At 41.7% G+C, this 19,327-nt stretch overlaps 1 protein-coding gene across 3 annotated transcripts in view; it reads left to right on the plus strand.

Annotated features, from left to right (window-relative positions):
• Window positions 1–19,327, plus strand: part of LOC139373180 (E3 ubiquitin-protein ligase Midline-1-like) — a 50,298-nt gene that overhangs the window by 18,830 nt on the left and 12,141 nt on the right. For all 3 annotated transcript variants that reach the window (XM_071113353.1, XM_071113352.1, XM_071113354.1), the window contains exon 2: window positions 4,653–5,424. In XM_071113353.1, coding sequence (XP_070969454.1) covers window positions 4,711–5,424 — 714 coding nt within the window. In that variant the 5' untranslated portion in view covers window positions 4,653–4,710. The remainder of the gene's footprint in view (window positions 1–4,652; window positions 5,425–19,327) is intronic.

Genomic DNA, 19,327 nt, shown 5'->3' on the forward strand with positions numbered 1-19,327 from the left:
CGTATATTGCACAAATCTGGCCTTTATGGAAGAGTGGCAAGAAGAAAGCCATTTCTTAAAGATATCCATAAAAAGTGTAATTTAAAGTTTGCCACAAGCCACCTGGGAGACACACCAAACATGTGGAAGAAGGTGCTCTGGTCAGATGAAACCAAAATTGAACTTTTTGGCAACAATGCAAAACGTTATGTTTGGCGTAAAAGCAACACAGCTCATCACATTGAACACACCATCCCCACTGTCAAACATGGTGGTGGCAGCATCATGGTTTGGGCCTGCTTTTCTTCAGCAGGGACAGGGAAGATGGTTAAAATTGATGGGAAGATGGATGGAGCCAAATACAGGACCATTCTGGAAGAAAACCTGATGGAGTCTGCAAAAGACCTGAGACTGGGACGGAGATTTGTCTTCCAACAAGACAATGATCCAAAACATAAAGCAAAATCTACAATGGAATGGTTCAAAAATAAACATATCCAAGTGTTAGAATGGCCAAGTCAAAGTCCAGACCTGAATCCAATCGAGAATCTGTGGAAAGAACTGAAAACTGCTGTTCACAAATGCTCTCCATCCAACCTCACTGAGCTCGAGCTGTTTTGCAAGGAGGAATGGAAAAAAATGTCAGTCTCTCGATGTGCAAAACTGATAGAGACATACCCCAAGCGACTTACAGCTGTAATTGCAGCAAAAGGTGGCGCTACAAAGTATTAACTTAAGGGGGCTGAATAATTTTGCACGCCCAATTTTTCAGTTTTTTATTTGTTAAAAAAGTTTGAAATATCCAATAAATGTCGTTCCACTTCATGATTGTGTCCCACTTGTTGTTGATTCTTCACAAAAAAATACAGTTTTATATCTTTATGTTTGAAGCCTGAAATGTGTCAAAAGGTCGCAAAGTTCAAGGGGGCCGAATACTTTCGCAAGGCACTGTATATATTTTTTGCAGTTTTGCAGCTAATTTCATGCAACTATACACATTACGCCATGGAGCAGAAAGAATATGTTGCAATTCCATAACACATTTCATGCAATTCTTCAAATTTTGCCATGGGGAAGAGATGTGTATATGTATATATATATATTTATATATATATATCTTTTTTAAATGTTTGCAGTTTTACAGCTGCAATTCTACACATTATGCCATGTAAATATGATATTAGAGTGAGAGTGCAAAACAAAATCAAAGGGGGACCCCTGGAGGTCAGGGCCCCTGGGCACATGCCCTGCGTCAGTATTCGGCCAAGATAACTACACGTTTAGATAGCTGGCTAGACTAACTTATCAATCAAAAAATTGTTAGCTGACAAGTGACTGACATAACAAGAGAGAAACTGCTGATGCACAACCAAATTTCAAAATTGCACCATGTATTCTACTATTGTAAATCTTAATAGTTAGCTGACAAGGCGCATTGAGTTACTGACATAACAGGAGAAAAACTGCTGATGCACAACAACATTTCAAAATTGCACCATGTATTCTACATGTATTCTCCCCCCCCCCCCCTCATAATTTAAAAAAAGGTTGCTCTAAATGTTACTTAGGACCATATAACTTACTCACAGTTAAGGCAAATTTAGCTGAAAGTGATAAAGTTGCCTTAATGGTAAATCAAACGGTTAGGTTTCAACTCGGTATGAAGATAGTGTAGCCTCTTCTTCATTGGTCATATTTCAGTCTGGCTATGGCCAAGCTGGCTGTCCGTGTGAGTCTCCATTCTTTGTACCTGTCCCAACCTGGCTGCAATTGCCAAACCAGCAACATTTAACTTGCTCAACCAAAACCTGCCTGAAGCACCATTTTAGTTACAACAGAAAGTGTTAATGCCTTGAACGTTACTAAATGGAGAGTATTGTAATTCTACTTGTGACTCTATCAGGCATATCAGCACACTAACATAACTCCACACAGTATTTTATTGATCTTAAAGGTTCAGACTCAGTTCAACTACTAACCCTTGTTAGGCCCTTTGGGAAGGTCATCACAGTCTATTTTTCATTGAGGTCAATAGGAAGAAGAGTCCAAGACTCGTGTCTAAACCCATTACATGTCATAGAAGTTTACGCAAATATTGTTTTACATATCTGTACGTGTACTCCTCAGCGTACACAATGTGCTTTCCTCAGATCTGAAATTCACACCGTATTTTAATGACACGTGTTACATTAGTTATTCTTCTGACACCTATCCCTGCCCGATTTCTCATTGGACCACAGCTATAAATGAGCAGAAGGGAGAGAGAAGACAATACCCTCTCCCTCACCCCCTCTCTGCCCCTCTCTTCTCTTCTCTCCCTCCATCCCTCCCGCACCTCCACTGTGAGGTCCGACAGATTGCAGTGTCACTTTTTGTTTGTGTGAAGTGGGTTCTGTCCACAGAGCTAACCGCTCTAGTGAACCGCTCTCTCTCGCTAACTTTCCTGGAATTGCCCAGACAACTCTGTCCTTCCCTGTTGTGCCTCTGTGGCTCCTGTGGAACCCTGGTCGGCAGCTACACTAGACGACTCCGTGTATTCAGTGTGTGCATGAGGAGGATAAGGGATAAGCAGACAGCAGAGCGATGCCTGCTGTGGACCGGTGTTCCACCCCACTGTGTCTCCATGCTCTGGGCTCTGTCCTCTGAGCTCCCTGCTGCCTGTGTTTCTTATTCGGGCTCTTCAGCTTCTGTAGCATCGTCCTCCTGCACGGGAGCGAGAGCCATCGGTGGTTACTGAGTGGGTAGGCTAAGAGGGGATCAGCGTGCTAAGGAAGGGAAAAAACCATGGCAAAGACTGACGGGGGCTCCACTTCAAATCAAATCTAATTGTATTGGTCACGTACACGTGTTCAGCAGATGTTATTGCGGGTGTAGAGAAGTGCTTGTGTTTCTAGTGCAGTAATATCTAACAAGTAATACCTAACAGTTTCACAACATATACACACAAATCGAACTAAAGGAATGGAATTAGGAATATATAAATACATAGACAAGCAATGTCAGAGTGGCATAGACTAAGATACGGTAGAGTAGAATAGAATACATATGAGATGAGTAACGTAAAATATGTATTCATTAGTAAAGTGACTAGCATTGCATTTGTTAAAGTTCTTACTTGCTTTGGACTTTTACCAGGGGAATATATTCAGCGGTTTCGCGGTTTACCTGGTGTTAGTAGGTTGAGGGCCGACACTTTGACACGCCGTCGCATACTTTAATGGCGTACACCGAAGTCAAGGGACCGATCTCGTCGCCTGAGTTCAGGGAAACGATTGGGTCACTGCAGTTGTCTCTGCGATAGCCAAGTCATTGTTACTACGGCGCGTGCTACCCTTGATTTAGTCAGTTCTGTATCAGCTCAATCATTGTAGGCAAGTTTGGTGTACGTGTTTAAAACCTACTAGTTATTACACATTGTATGATCCTTAACAGTGAATGTGTTTGGTCACTACAGCTTCTGTCCGATAGCGGAAGGTTGACGCATTCTGCAGTTGACATTCAGCGAACTCACTGTCCCCTATCAAAGGAATTCAGCAATGATTCCATACTAAATGAGAAGACTTTGTGTCTGTCACAGTTCCAGAGGGGTAGGGGAGTGGCGTTGCTTAGCAGTCTAGTCCCACTTGGAACTAGGTCAGAGAGATGTAAGAGTACCGTATTCGCTGGACACACAAGTACAGGAAACAGTGACATCTGTTGAAAATTCTGCACTCGGGGACATCCCTGGAAAAACGGCTTTATTAGAGGAAGGATTATTCTCTAACGTTGAAGGGTTATTGACATTAGACTTTGAAGAAGGGTTCAAATTGAACCCTTCAATTACATCAGGTCAGCATTACCATGGTCAAGTAAAATCACATAATGGTTTTGGGTAGCTGTAAAATCATTACATTTCCTGGTAGACAGGTCCCGTTTCCTGTGCTCTGCTCAGCATCAGTTTATTGAAAATCATTTGCCCCTTGCTGTACTCGGCCAACCTGAAGTCCGAGGGTACATTTTCACTGCCGCAGGACTGAGAGAAGGGCATGGCATAGGGAGAGTATTGGCACCCGCCACCTCAGACAATGGCATGTGTGTTTAGTTGACCTGTCTCAACGGCATTGTGGGGGAGCACATTTCAGTTCTCTGTTCTGATGAGTGATTATCTGCATTCAGCATCAATTGGGGATTAGATAACCCACCTAGAGGCCTACAAAAAATGATATACAAATGTATATTGCCAAATGTATTGAGTTGTGTAACCAGGTTTTCAGGTAGAAGTAAAAAACATCCCTCCTTAATTGGTTTTGCCAATGGTTCTGGGTCACCGTCAGTCAGTGTGTTACAGCTTGCCGTTACCGAGACAGACGCTTAACATAAATTGTACTCCTGTCCTCTGTTTATTAACGTTAGACAATTAAGACACATAAATAAAGGAAACATAAAATAACAGAAGAGACTTTTGCTTTGTTATTTCTATGACCTCAACTTTTTTAGCATCACCCATATACTGTGGATATTGTAAACACTACAAGCTCTGACAGGTCAACTCTCCACGTTTTTGTTGAATTCATTTTCATTGAAGTACGGAATCGGATGACAATGGAAATGATCAGTCAACTTCAGATAATCATTCACGTGTATTTATGTGAACGGTTCATTTCACCCCAAACTCTTTCTGTCCACCTCTCCAGATAGCTGAGCAGTTACCCTGGATTTCGCTGACACCGCGCCTGAGTTCCGCTTGAGAGGATGGAAGCGCTGGAGTCAGAGCTGACTTGCCCAATCTGCCTCGAGCTCTTTGAGGACCCACTGCTCCTGCCCTGTGCCCACAGCCTGTGCTTCGGCTGCGCCCATCGCATCCTGGTATCCCACTGCGCCTCCAACGAGCCCGTCCAGTCTATCGGAGCATTCCAGTGCCCTACCTGCCGCTATGTCATCTCTCTCAGTCCGCAGCGTGGCCTAGAAGGACTGAAACGCAACGTCACCCTCCAGAACATCATCGACCGCGTCCAGAGGGCCGCCTCCTCCGGCCCCCTGGCCCTGCTGCCCCACAGCGGGCCCAACTCCCCTAGCGAGGACGCCGGGCGATTCGCCCTGGCCCTGATCCCCGCCTCCACCGCCATGACCAGCCCCGGGACGCCGCCCAGCCACGTGCAGTGCCAGTTCTGCGAGCAGGACCCGCCGCAGGATGCCGTCAAGACGTGTGTGACGTGCGAGGTGTCATACTGCGACGAGTGCCTGCGTGCCACGCACCCCAACAAGAAGCCCTTCACGGGCCACCGTCTGATCGAGCCCATGTCGGACTGCCACCTGCGGGGGCTACAGTGCCTGGAGCACGAGGAGGAGAAAGTGAACATGTATTGCGTCACCGACGAACAGCTTATCTGCTCTCTGTGCAAACTGGTAGGAAGACACCGAGACCACCAGGTGGCGGCCTTGAGCGACCGCTACGAGAAACTCAAGGTAAAGGATGACTTTTTGATTGTATGCATGAACCTGGTCGCTATTCTTTGCTGGTGGACATGTTGTTTTGAGGAGGGCAGGAATCAGAACTGCTGTGGATAATCTGTGTGATCGGGTAAAGAATTAAAAGCCAGAGGTGAAGAGCTGCGGAAAGATATGTGTGATGTGAAAAGAGTGAGAAAGTGAGATGCCTTATTGTGTACTCGTAATCATAGGTAAGGCTTTGTAAGTGCAATGTTGTGGTGAAGAAATACAGCTACTGTATTTTGCTTTGAGTGCACTACAATGCTCACTAACTATGTAGCCTATATTTCCAACAAAAATGATGTTATCATCTTTTTGTTTCATCATTAGCGGAGCGTCCTAATCATACAATTAGTACAAGTACCCCCAAAATGCCAAGAGGGTTTCTCTGCATCTCTCCTGTGCAGGCAGTGTGAAAATAGGGGCTCATTAATGATGGGGAAGATGGCTGCCTACAGAAGGTTGAGGTTAAACAGTGGTAATCGCTCCGTTTGGTGGGGGTTGGTTTAATTGAGTGTGACTGGTAGGTCGTGTTAGAGGCTGTTAGGAAGGGCCCACTGGGAGATGGCAGGGTATTACCCCATCTCTGCAGGACAAATTAAGACCGGAGTTTGATTTGTGATCACTGATTTTCAGTTTGGCATCTTTTGCAATCAGGTCCATCTCTCGTGTGTATGTTAATTAAGGGGTCTAGAAAAGTGTTCTGATTACAGAAGTAACACATGAAGTCCAAATTGTAACTATTATCAGTGCTTAATTGGTAAATTGGGAGGTTCTGAAACAAAAAGTGAGTGCGAGAGGGGGGTGACCTGGGGGGCTCTGAGGTACCGGAATACATTATAAAAAATGTTTTTATAATATAGCATTGCATGCACATCATCGTATTTGCCTAGTAGAGCAGTAGAGTAGAGGCACTTGCAGAAGTTGCACAAATGGGGACTTTTTTTGTAGCCCCCGGTCCGGGATTTTTTTTTGCTTTTATAAAAGCATTTCTTGCAATTCTATGTCATTTTAAGTGACTGGGGACTTTAGCAGAATATTTTTTAATACCGCACAAGTTATTACAGACTACTTTGACACAGACAAACTGATAATCTGAGATTAATAAAAAACTACCTTGTGGAGACACACCAATCACATCTTTTTTTTCCACTAATTGGTCTTTGACCAATCAGATCAGCTCTGAAAAATATCTGTTGTGATTGGTCAAAACCAATTAGTGGAAAAAATATCACAGCCTTATTGTACAATATGAGGACGAAATTATAATCCTAAAAAAGCTTTCCAGTTTCACTGACTCACCCAATGAGCCACAGCTCACTCACCGGTCATGGACAATGATCTGATGTCAACAGCCTATCTCTCTATTGTTTTACTTTGTAAACAATGCTGTTTACTCAACAGGCCTATTTAGAAGTTGACAAAACAAAACAATCCTGCAATTGTATTTTAAATATTGCGAAAGGTCTGTTTTGGCTGCATGCTATTCGCTGACAGATTTGCAGAGTTTTCCTGAGGCCAATCCTTGTAATTGGGCTACACACAATCCACTCATATGCTATTTATTTTAAATAAGCTATTGATCTTCTGTGGCTAAATAATAGACGTATTCCTAGTGTAGTATTCTGAATTATTTCATTTATTTTTGAACAGACAGACAGCAGTAATTCTATTTGTTGGCAAATGTATTTATTACAATTTCTCAGGGGTGCTGCAGCACCTCCAGCACCCGTTCCGTGGCTATGATTCTAAAAGGAAGTAAATGACGAAGTGCAACGCTGGAGAGGCGATAGTTGCAGGCTCATGTCCGTCAGAGCAAGAGAGATGGGGAGAGATCATAGAAAATGAATATCATTATAGTTCTGTGAGGGATTCAAGAGTACTTCTCTCTCTCTCTCTCTCTTCACAGCAACGTTTGCAATTACCAGGCTACAATTATCTGCCCCCTAAAAAAAGGTCTCTTTTATTTGATTTTTTACATTGCGAACGGTGTAAATAATGTTTCATACCAGAATCGGTAGGATACCGCATACTGGCAAAACTGAAAGGTGCCAGATCCTATGGTCGTGCCACGAGAGGTAGGCTACCGGATCCTTGCAAAACTGAGAGGTGCTGGATCCTATTCCGGCAAGATCCAGCACTGGCTTTTTGTTTTTCAGAGATTTGAACCATTGACTGAGTTTTTCATTTATTCTACACTACAGTGTCTTTCTGCCCCACTTCTATATTATGTGTGCATTATGACAGACAGATGCATTCATATTAAGGTCAGTGAATCTCCCAATTTGTACACTGAATACTGTCATGGTGGTATGCATGCATTTCTCACGGATCTTCTGCGCTTAAAGGGAATTGCACATTGCACACATGAGCAAACCAGAGGACTCACAATCATGTAAGAATGCAAGGACCGGTTACCGTTCTGCCGCCCTAGGTGTGTCCAAAAAAATGCCGCCCCCGCAAAACTAGAATGGGTACCTGGGTGCATGATTATAGACTTGCTCTGAGGCTTTGGGGTTCTTGGTTATAACATGGAGATAATTCATGATGCAGTGACAACGCAATACCACATGAAGGCACTGCAATTGTAAAATAAACACATTTCGACCTACTGTAGAGGAAGAACCTGCTGATGCATGTCCAGTGAAGTAAAATTTGTTTTCAGAGTAATATTCTCAGTGTTGAGAATCCTTTATATTTTCCAATTTGACTCCAGTAACAATTAAGTAACGGAATGCAAACATGAGCTTTTCTTAAGTCCAGGTAGCCCCTCCTTGTAAGGGTAGACGAAGCTCAGATGTAGGTCACTACTACCGGGGCCCTTTGCACCCCACCATGTAAAATTCATACAGTATTGATTTGATTTTTAAGCTTTGCTCATGAAAGAAAACATTAAGGATCATTAAACGTGTACTACTATTAGGCGGAGCTGCCTAACGATTGACGGGAAATTACTGTCCTTTGATTGCCATATTTTCAGTGGTGGCAGTGGGCCTCTGTGAGGGGGCTAGGTCATTGTGGCTACACCCTTTCCTTTTGGGAGATAAAATTACCATTTCACAGAAACGTACAGAGAGAGGAAATGGTTCAAAATATCATCAGAGATCCATGGATCTGGGTCATAGAGGAAGCTCTGATCTAACAATGCAGAATGATGATAAACTTGTAGTAGCTAAGCAAAGACCTTTGACTGTCCTCTGTCTTCCTCCCCTCCCCAATGGCACAGCTCCTGGCTTGGCCACAACTCATCACTTTTACTCAGCCCCAGTACAACTTGTTCCTCCACGCCCTGGAGTAATCGAGTCCTACTGTTACACTGTCATGACCCTTTGCCTACAGCCTTGCTTCCATCTACGACTGGCCATGCCGATGACTTTGTGTCTCAAGGGTCTAGGCCAAGGGACTGACAACAGACAACACAAGCATTGACAAGTGTTATCATGTACAGTATGTTATGCAGCATTATGGGTTGCATTTGGCACAACTGGCAGAGTAGTGTCAGGAGAAACGTTACGTTTATCATGAACGTATAGTGATATAAATTATTTTGTATACATTTGATGTCAACAAAACTAATGGCACAAAATCACATGGATCCCGCAACTTTCCCATATGGTGTACACATGAAGGCCTGGAGTCCATTAAGTGACACTAAATAGCTCAAAATTGCTTGCCTTTCTCCGTAAACAAAATCACTGAGTTTATATCAGACAGAAACAGCTTGGGAAAATGAAACGGGAGAAACGGAGAACTGAGGGAGATGACGAGAAGGTTGACACACGTAAAGATGCGGAGAACGAGATGGCACACAAACTAATACTGAGACAAGATACTCAAGCAAGACAGACACATTAATTATAAAGCAGAATGTGAATTGGCAATATCGGAGAAGTTGATATACAGTCTAGGGCTGTTACAACATTCTGTATCCTCTGCTCAACAACCAACAATATCTTACGGTCTCACTTCAGTATTCAACTTTTGCACAGGGGGGACAAACGTCAAAACTCGACAGCTGTGTTTAGGTATTAATTCTGACTGGTTAAGGTAAGTGTTAAGGCTTGGGATATGGTTAACCCTGTGAGACCCAAGCATAAGCCTCTGATTATGGGTTAGGGTTATTATTTTTTTTTTACTTCAAGTTTGTAGAACAATTTTGATGAAAAGCTGCAAAAATGTACCACTGTGATAGGTAGGAAGAATTTGTGAAACTGTAAAATTCTATAAAATACACATAAAAATGTACCAAAAACAGTGACGCGCTGGTGCATGTCCCGTGGGTCCTGGTGGTATGATCTTTGACCCTCTGTAACTTTCTCACTCATCATTATTGATGATTCATTCATGATTATCCGTAATCATGTTAGCATCCACATTAATGTAGAATTGTTTAGAAACATGTTCTATTCTCATTTACAATATAAGTGACTCAAAAATGACACAAAACGTTAACTACCATATAATTCTGTTTTTAATTTTTTTTACTTTTATTTCACCTTTATTTAACCAGGCAGGCTAGCTGAGAACAAGTTCTCATTTACAACTGCGACCTGGCCAAGAATAAAGCAAAGCAGCTCGACACATACAACAACACAGAGTTACACATGGAATAAACAAGCATACAGTCAACAATACAGTAGAAAAAAATCTATATACAGTGTGTGAAAATGAGGTAAGATAAGGGAGGTAAGGCAATAAATAGGCCATGGTGGCGAAGTAATTACAATAAACCAATTAAACACTGGAGTGATTGATGTGCAGAAGATGAATGTGCAAGTAGAGATACTGGGGTGCAAAGGAGCAAGATAAATAAATAAATACAGTATGGTGATGAGGTAGTTGGATGGGCTATATTACAGATGGGCTATGTACAGGTGTAGTAATCTGTGAGCTGCTCTGACAGCTGGTGCCTAAAGCTAGTGAGGGAGGTATGAGTCTCCAGCTTCAGTGATTTTTGCAGTTCGTTCCAGTCATTTTTAGCAGAGAACTGGAAGGAAAGGCGGCCAATGGAGCAATTGGTTTTGTGGGTGACTAGTAAGATATACCTGCTGGAGCGCGTGCTACGGGTGGGTGCTGATATGGTGACCAGTGAGCTGAGATGAGGCGGGGCTTTACCTAGCAGAGACTTGTAGATGACCTGGAGCCAGTGGGTTTGGTGACGAGTATGAAGCGAGGGCCAGCCAACGAGAGCGTACAGGTCGCAATGGTGGGTAGTATATGGGGCTTTGGTGACATAACGGATGGCACTGTGATAGACTGCATCCAATTTGTTGAGTAGAGTGTTTGAGGCTATTTTGTAAATGACATCGCCGAAGTCGAGGATCGGTAGGATGGTCAGTTTTACGAGGGTATGTTTGGCAGCATGAGTGAAGGATGCATTGTTGCGAAATAGGAAGCCGATTCTAGATTTAATTTTGGATTGGAGATGATTGATGTGAGTCTGGAAGGAGAGTTTACAGTCTAACCAGACACCTAGGTATTTGTAGTTGTCCACATATTCTAAGTCAGAACCGCCAAGAGTAGTGATGCTGGACAGGCCGGCAGGTGCGGGCAGCGATCGGTTGAAGAGCATGCATTTAGTTTTATTTGCATTTATGAGCAGTTGGAGGCAATGGAAGGAGAGTTGCATGGCATTAAAGTTCATCTTTAGGTTAGTTAACAGTGTCCAAAGAAGGGCCAGAAGTATACAGAATGGTGTCTTCTGCGTAGAGTTGGATCAGAGAGTCACCAGCAGCAAGAGCGACATCATTGATGTATACAGAGAAGAGAAGATGCCCTGTGGCATCCCCATAGAGACTGCCAGAGGTCCAGACAACAGGCCCTCTGATTTGACACACTGAACTCTATCAGAGAAGTAGTTGGTGAACCAGGCGAGGTAGTGATTTGAGAAACCAAGGCTGTTTAGTCTGCCGATAAGAATGTGGTGATTGACAGAGTCGAATGCCTTGGCCAGGTCGATGAATACAGTTGCACAGTAATGTCTCGTATCGATTGCGGTTATGATATCGTTTAGGACCTTGGGCATAACATTTTCTGAAACACTACCAAAATGAACTGCAAATGCATCCAATACATTTGTAGCGTCACAAGCTTGTAGTAGTCATTGCGTGCTAGGAATATGGGACCAAATACTAAACTATGATTACTTTATATATAGGAATCTTTAGGGGAGTCAGTCATTTTGACACCTAGCTTTTTGAGTGAAAAAAATACTCCTTGTTATAAACAACATCTCTTTCTCTGAGCAATTGGGTTAGTATAAAATAACATAATTTCCCTTTTTTTGCATACAGTTTAGCTCAGTATTTTTATTATTTATTTCATACAGTCATTATTGTTCATCTTTTTCAAGGATGTTAATCATTTCGGATATTGAGCATCTAAAATTAAGTCATATTGTCTGAAATAGCAAAATGCATCAAATTGATCTATCCACAAAAAAAAAATTGCTATCAAAAAAATTATTTTTGAAAGGATCAACTATTTTGTGGATTTTCTATGTAAGAACAACAGCTAACTTACATTTAGTAATATTTGGTTGTCCTGTTTTAACTTGAAGAGATAACCTCCTGTCTTGCCTCTTTACCATAAAATGAATGATCATCAATGTCAGTTTTTTGACCTCATAGTTCTTTTATTTTTTATTTTTAAGATATACATTTGTATTATGTTCATATGTAGAGGCAATTTCAACATTATTCTTATTTGGTTGTCTATGTCTTGCTTGTCTATCAACATATGAAGAGTTTCATTCCAAAACGCTATAATGTATATTCACCTCACTCACAGATAAATAAGTAGTACATAATCACTACATCTTAGAGAAGACAGCAAAAAATGGCTCAAGTCATGTACTTGCATTGATGGTGTCATGACGTTGGCCTGGGGGGTAGGTTTATGACAGTCATAAATACCTCTTCCCCCCTTTTTCCTCTCTCTACCCTACTGATGAGACATTTGAAAACCCCTTGGTTAACATAGAGATTCTGGGAACATCAGAAGGTGTGGGGAAATAAACTATATTCTGGTAATCTGACCAATTGAACATATGCGGTGGTACTTAATGAATATGATGTCAGTTCGGTTGTCCTCTGGGACATTCTCATCAATGATAGGATGACATAAACTCTACAGTGGAAAGTCTGCACATTGTAGTTATCGGAGTCACATGGAATTGTTGTTCAATTTAAATGTTTGAATATAAAATTATTGTGAAGAGATGAAATGTAATTTTAGCTTCCAAATGAGAGATTTGGGTTTTCATAAGGTTAGGGCTCTGCTCATTCACCGGCCTGCCCCTGTGAAGAGACATTGGTTATAAAACTTTTCAAACACACCCTTCTCGCTCCACTATATAAAGCCTTGACGAAAATGTAACCTCCTGTTCCAAGTACGTGAGGTCTGCAGCCTCTGCATTAAAAAAGGACTAACATGTCAACTACAGAACTAAGCCAATCTCAGCTTGAGCTTTGGTTGCGATTGGTATGAACTTTGAACTCTTATTCACTACAGAAGTGATACCTCCTAGCCGTTGAGTTAGCAACAGCAGCTGCAAACACGGGCTAGGAAAGAACAGACAGAGTATCCCGTCTACAACGAAACGACATTACTACAACGTATCCAATTGACCACCAGAGACATTCTTCAAAGGACAAAGGACTCGGTTTGGCAACACGGCCTTCCATCTACCACCAACCAATCGAAGCGCAGCTCAGAATAAATATTTATTGCATTTTCCTTTTCCAAATGGGCGGTAATTTAGAATGCATAAGATACTGTATTTACGATGGCACAGCTTCTCCCTTTGTCCCTCAGTCTTCCCGCTCTTTCACTCAAACCCAGCCCCTTTTCTTTTGTGTAACCAGCTGTCATATCTGTTCCGCCCGCTAGGGACGTTTTCCTTTATGACGTAATTTGTAATCAAGGTATAATTCATTCTGTGTATATGTAATTCTGTGTGATTAGTCAGGTATTTAGTAAATAAATAATTAAACCCAATTTGGTATTGCTGATTCAACTTGTTAGCCAGGGTTCGTGAAGATAACCAAGAATTTACAACTTTCAGATGAGACTGAATTAAGGTGATGATTAATATTGACTGCTATTGATGTATAATATTACTAGGTCTTTAAGAGTTTACTCGGAAAATAACAGCTCTATAAATATTATTTTGTGGTGCCCCGACTCTCTAGTTAATTACATTGACATGATTAGCTCAATCAGGTAATATTAATTACGGAGAAAGGATTTTATAGAATAGCATGTCATATCACTTAATCCGGCATAGCCAAAGACACCAACATATGCTTTTGTAGGGGACCATTGTAGTCTCAGTCGAGTGGACAGGTCTCTAATGTTTCAGAGGCTACTAATGCCAAAGGAATCATACTGACACACAACAAATGCTACTAAGAGATAAATATGGGTCGAAGGAAATGCATATAGTGTTTGACATTATTTTTTAGTGTAGGACCTTTATATGATGCGATATAGGTAGCGTTGCATTTTTGCAACTGTGGGTCTAAAAGGGATTAAATAGAAAAAAAGTAATGGTTAAGTTTAGGCATTAATTCCGACTGTTTAAGGTAAGGGTTAAGGTTTGGGATAGGGTTAAAACATACCAAATGCAAAAGAGTACCTAGCACTGGGATTCAAACCTCGATCCTCGGAGCCGTAGCTTGCGGTTCAAGCCCTTCCTCTATCCTAATCCACAACGCCCTATCAAGCCGCGAGCCTACTAGATGGTAATAGGTGCTCACATTGCCCCCAGTGGATCGTATCCAAGGCATCTCCCGACGTCCTGGGAACCTGGACAAACGTTGAATACTGAAGTGGATCTGGTGTGACCTGGCTGCAACAACAGCGCTAGAGGGAGTTGTGATGTGTGATGACCCGGTAGACATTTTTCAGAGGATTAGACTGCTTGTTCAGGGACACCCGGACACAGAGTGAGCAGGAAAACAACGTCCCACCTGCCTATCTGGAAAGAAACAGTGGTGTAGCAACAGTATAGGATAATCGGTCTACTCCCATGATATCACTGCCTGAGGCTAACTATGTCTAACATCACTGAATGTCAGTGATAAACAGGGATAAAATATGTTTCTTGTTGTCATTCCGAACAGAAGCCTGTTGCTAAGAGATGTTTGGTATTGTGTTATGTTATAATGGTGGAATGGGCACTGACATGATAGTTCTTGGGGACCATTGTCTGCTAACTTTTATTCGTTTTTCAAATCAGTGTCTGACCAGCAAATCCAGGTATATGCTTGCAGGTAATTACATGCCAGGCAAAGCACAACAACCAGCCTAGTTGCCCTCGTATAGAGGATGCAGAAGAAGTTATGTCACACGCCATGTTTTATCAGTGACCTTGTTTACAGTATAAAAGGTACAGGACCTGATGTACAGGGTGTGAAGAGGGTAGGCCTCCTAGGACTCACACATCTTAGGGGGATGCTTTAGTGGGATGCTTTAGTGGGATGCTCACTTCTGACTATGGGAGAAGGAGAAAAGGGTAAAGTTGTGATCCTGATACTCCTGAGTCATGCCGTTCACAAAGGCAAACATTGGAGTAGAAATTGACACCCCAAAAGGTTCATACTTACAAATATATAACAATTTTGTTATTTCCAAAACACATACATTATAGGTTGACCATTGCATTAAGATAAAAAAACAGCCTGCCTGTCCTCAGCTCTCTTTATGCTATGGTAGTGTCAAAACAATAGTGTTTTAGATGCCTTTGGTGCTTCCTCCAATATAGATATGATCAGATATTGAACAGTAAACGTTTTTCAGGGATCTTGGAAGGTCAAGTTGAAAGAAGCCATTGAAATCTTGGTTAGTGGTAGCTTTCTCTTGATTAGATAAAGATGTTGAAGGAAAGACCTTGGAATGTATTTCCTTTGTAGAACTCCCTGCAACTGCCTTCAATGTCATCTGACCACACTCAGGAGTAGCCCACTTTGTTTTTAGAGAACTGTATTTAAATCTCCAAAGTTTCCATAGACCCTGCCACTAATGACCAGGGATTTCTCCCAGTTTGAAATGTTAACTACTGAAATGTGGCTAGTGATATTCCGCAATGAAGAGAACTAGTGTATTTGGTAAATGGATACAGTAGGCTGTCGTTTCATCTACTACATTATCTCCTGCTGTGAGAACATTCAAAATAGAAACTAAGGATTTAGGCATTCCATCTGTTGTATTTGCATTTTAAAAACAAACTATTTGAAATATCTATAAATAGGACAATTGCATTGAGTTTAAGTTCAACCATGTTTTCATTTGTATTTTATTTCACCTTTATTTAACCAGGTAGGCTAGTTGAGAACAAGTTCTCATTTACAACTGCGACCTGGCCAAGATAAAGCAAAGCAGTGCGACACAAACAACAGCACAGAGTTACACATGGAATAAACAAGCGTACTGTCAATAACACAATAGAAAAAAAAGAACGTCTATATACAGTGTGTGCAAATGGCGTGAGGAGGTAAGGCAATAAATAGGCCATAGTTGAGAAGTAATTGCAATTTAGCAAATTAACACTGGAGTGATAGATGAGCAGATGGTGATGTGGAAGTAGAAATACTGGTGTGCAAAAGAGCAGAAAAGTAAATAAAAACAATATGGGGATGAGGTAGGTAGATTGGGTGGGCTATGTACAGATGGGCTATGTACAGCTGCAGGTTGGAAAGCATGCATTTGGTTTTACTAGCGTTTAAGAGCAGTTGGAGGCCACGGAAGGAGTGTTGTATGGCATTGAAGCTTGTCTGGAGGTTTGTTAACACAGTGTCCAAAGAAGGGCCAGATGTATACAGAATGGTGTCGTCTGCGTAGAGGTGGATCAGGGAATCACCCGCAGCAAGAGCGACATCGTTGATGTATACAGAGAAAAGTGTCAGCCCGAGAATTGAACCTTGTGGTACCCCATAGAGACTGCAAGAGGTCCGGACAACAGGCCCTCCAATTTGACACACTGAACTCTGTCTGAGAAGTAGTTGGTGAACCAGGCGAGGCAGTCATTTGAGAAACCAAGGCTGTTGAGTCTGCCGATAAGAATACGGTGATTAGAAATCCATGGCTTAAAAACAGTGTCCATGTATGCCGATGACGCAAGCTAGATCCCTGCAATATCTCATCGATGACTTTTCTGTACTCTCTGGACTAAAACCTAAATATGATAAGTGTACAATATTACGTCTTGGATCCTTAAAAAATACAACTTTTACATGACCTTGTAGCTTACCTATAAAATGGGCTGATGGTGAAGTAGACATACTCGGTATTCATATTACAAAATATATAAATAAGCTCTGCACAATGAATTTCAATAAGAAACTTGTAAAAATAGACAAGATCCTGCAACCATGGAAAGGTCTGTCTATTTATGGAAAAATTGCCCTGATTAACTCCTTAGTCATATCTCAGTTTACTCACTTACTTATGGCGCTGCCTACTCCTGATGATTTGTTTTTCAAATCATATGTGCAAAAACCATTTCGCTTTATCTGGGACGCTAAACCAGACAAAATAAAACGAGCCTATCTATATAATGAATATGAATTGGGTGGGTTGAGATTATTAAATATAAAAGCACTAAACCTCTCTCTAAAAGCATCACTCATTAAAAAGTTTTATTTGAACCCTAAGTCGTTCTCAAGTAGATTAATAAGAAAAGCTCATCCATTGTTTAAAAATGGCCTTTTTGCCTTTGTGCAGATTGCCATGTCTCATTTTCGATTAATTGAAAATGATACTTTTGTGAAAGTATCTGTCTTTTTCAAACAAGCATTGCAGAGCTGGCTACAAATTCAATTTCATCCCCCTGAAAAGATAGAACAAATATTACAACAAATATGATGGCTGAACTCAAATGTGCTGGTTGATAAAATACCTGTATTTATGGGAAAGATGTTTGAAAAGGGTATTTTGTTCTTAAATGATATTGTAAATTGTAATGGTAGAGTTATGTCCTTCATGGAGATATCAGAATTGTACGGGAAGGTCTGCTCAATCCAAGAGTACAACCAATTGATTACAGCATTGCCCCAAAAATGGAGGAGGTGGGAGGCAGCTGGAGTAGGTAGGGAACTAGGGAGGGAACTGGTCTGTCTGCCCAATACAAAGGATCAAAACTGGAATAAAGGAATAAAAATAGCATAAATAGGATAGTATACCAGTTTCATTTGAGGAACAGGATGTTGACAACTGTGCCATACAGATTGCAAAATAGTTGGGAAGAGATTTTTGATGTACCGATTCCATGGTACAGGGTGTATGAGTTGATATATAAAACAACGCAAGATTCAAGACTTAAAATTATTATATAGAATTCTTGCCACCAACAAAATGTTGAATATTTGGGGCATAAAATCATCAAAGCTCTGCAGATTTTGTTGTGAGGATACAGAATCAATATACCATTTATTTTGGTATTGTCCTCAGGTAGCCTGTTTCTGGTCTCAGGTTCAGGAATGGCTGAAAATGATCTAAAATTGACCCTAGAAATAGTACTGTTAGGAGGTCTGGAATGGTTGAGGGACAGCTATTGGGGAACTGTGGGGGGATCTTGGAGGGTTCGGGTTTAACAAGATTGTGATCATGAAAAAGGAAACTATGACATATTTTATATCACTATCATGCACACGCACCCTCACACATAAGGATGGCTCTGTTGCGGAAAGACTGATACATGTTTGATAGTGTCTTGTTTGTCCTTCATGTTGTAATACTTTAATGTTACCCCTTCCTTGCGTTTTTTTGTAATAAATAATTGTAAAATTTAAAAAATTCAAATAATACGGTGATTGACAGAGTCGAAAGCCTTGGCCAGGTTGATGAAGACGGCTGCACAGTACTGTCTTTTATCGATGACGGTTATGATATTGTTTATTACCTTGAGCGTGGCTGAGGTGCACCCATGACCAGCTCGAAAACCGGATTGCACAGTGGAGAAGGTACGGTGAGATTCTAAATGGTCAGTGGCTTTTGAAGACTTTAGAAAGGCAGGGCAGGATGGACATAGGTCTATAACAGTTTGGGTTTAGAGTGTCACCCCCTTTGAAGAGGGGGATGACCGCGGCAGCTTTCCAATCTTTAGGGATCTGCGACGATTCGAAAGAGAGGTTGAACAGACTTGTAATAGGGGTTGCGACAATGGCGGCGGATCATTTTAGAAAGAGAAGGTCCAGATTGTCTAGCCCAGCTGATTTGTACGGGTCCAGGTTTTGCAGCTCTTTCAGAACATCTGCTATCTGGATTTGGGTGAAGGAGAAGCTGGGGAGGCTTGGGCAAGTAGCTGCGTGGGGTGCGGAGGTGTTGGCCGGGGTTGGGGTAGCCAGGAGGAAAGCATGGCCAGTCGTAGAGAAATGCTTCTTGAAATTCTCGATTATCGTGGATTTATCGGTGGTGACAGTGTTATCTAGCCTCAGTGCAGTGGGCAGCTGGGAGGAGGTGCTCTTATTCTCCATGGACTTTACAGTGTCCCAAAACGTTTTGTAGTTAGGGCTACAGGATGCAAATTTATGTTTGAAAAAGCTAGGCTTTGCTTTCCTGACTGACTGTGTGTATTGGTTCCTGACTTCCCTGAAAAGTTGCACATCGCGGGGATTATTTGATGCTAGTGCAGTCTGCCACAAGATGTTTTAGTGCTGTTCGAGGGCAGTCAGGTCTGGAGTGAACCAAGGGCTATATCTGTTCTTAGTTCTACATTTTTTGAAAGGGGCATGCTGAGGAAATTACTTTTAAAGAACAACAAGTCATCCTCAACTGATGGGATGAGGTCAATATCCTTCCAGGATACCTGGGCCAGGTCAATTAGAAAGGCCTGCTCGCAGAAGTGTTTTAGGGAGCGTTTGACAGTGATGAGGGGTGG

This window comes from Oncorhynchus clarkii, chromosome 18 (genome assembly GCF_045791955.1).
Source record: "Oncorhynchus clarkii lewisi isolate Uvic-CL-2024 chromosome 18, UVic_Ocla_1.0, whole genome shotgun sequence".
Lineage (NCBI taxonomy): Eukaryota > Metazoa > Chordata > Actinopteri > Salmoniformes > Salmonidae > Oncorhynchus > Oncorhynchus clarkii.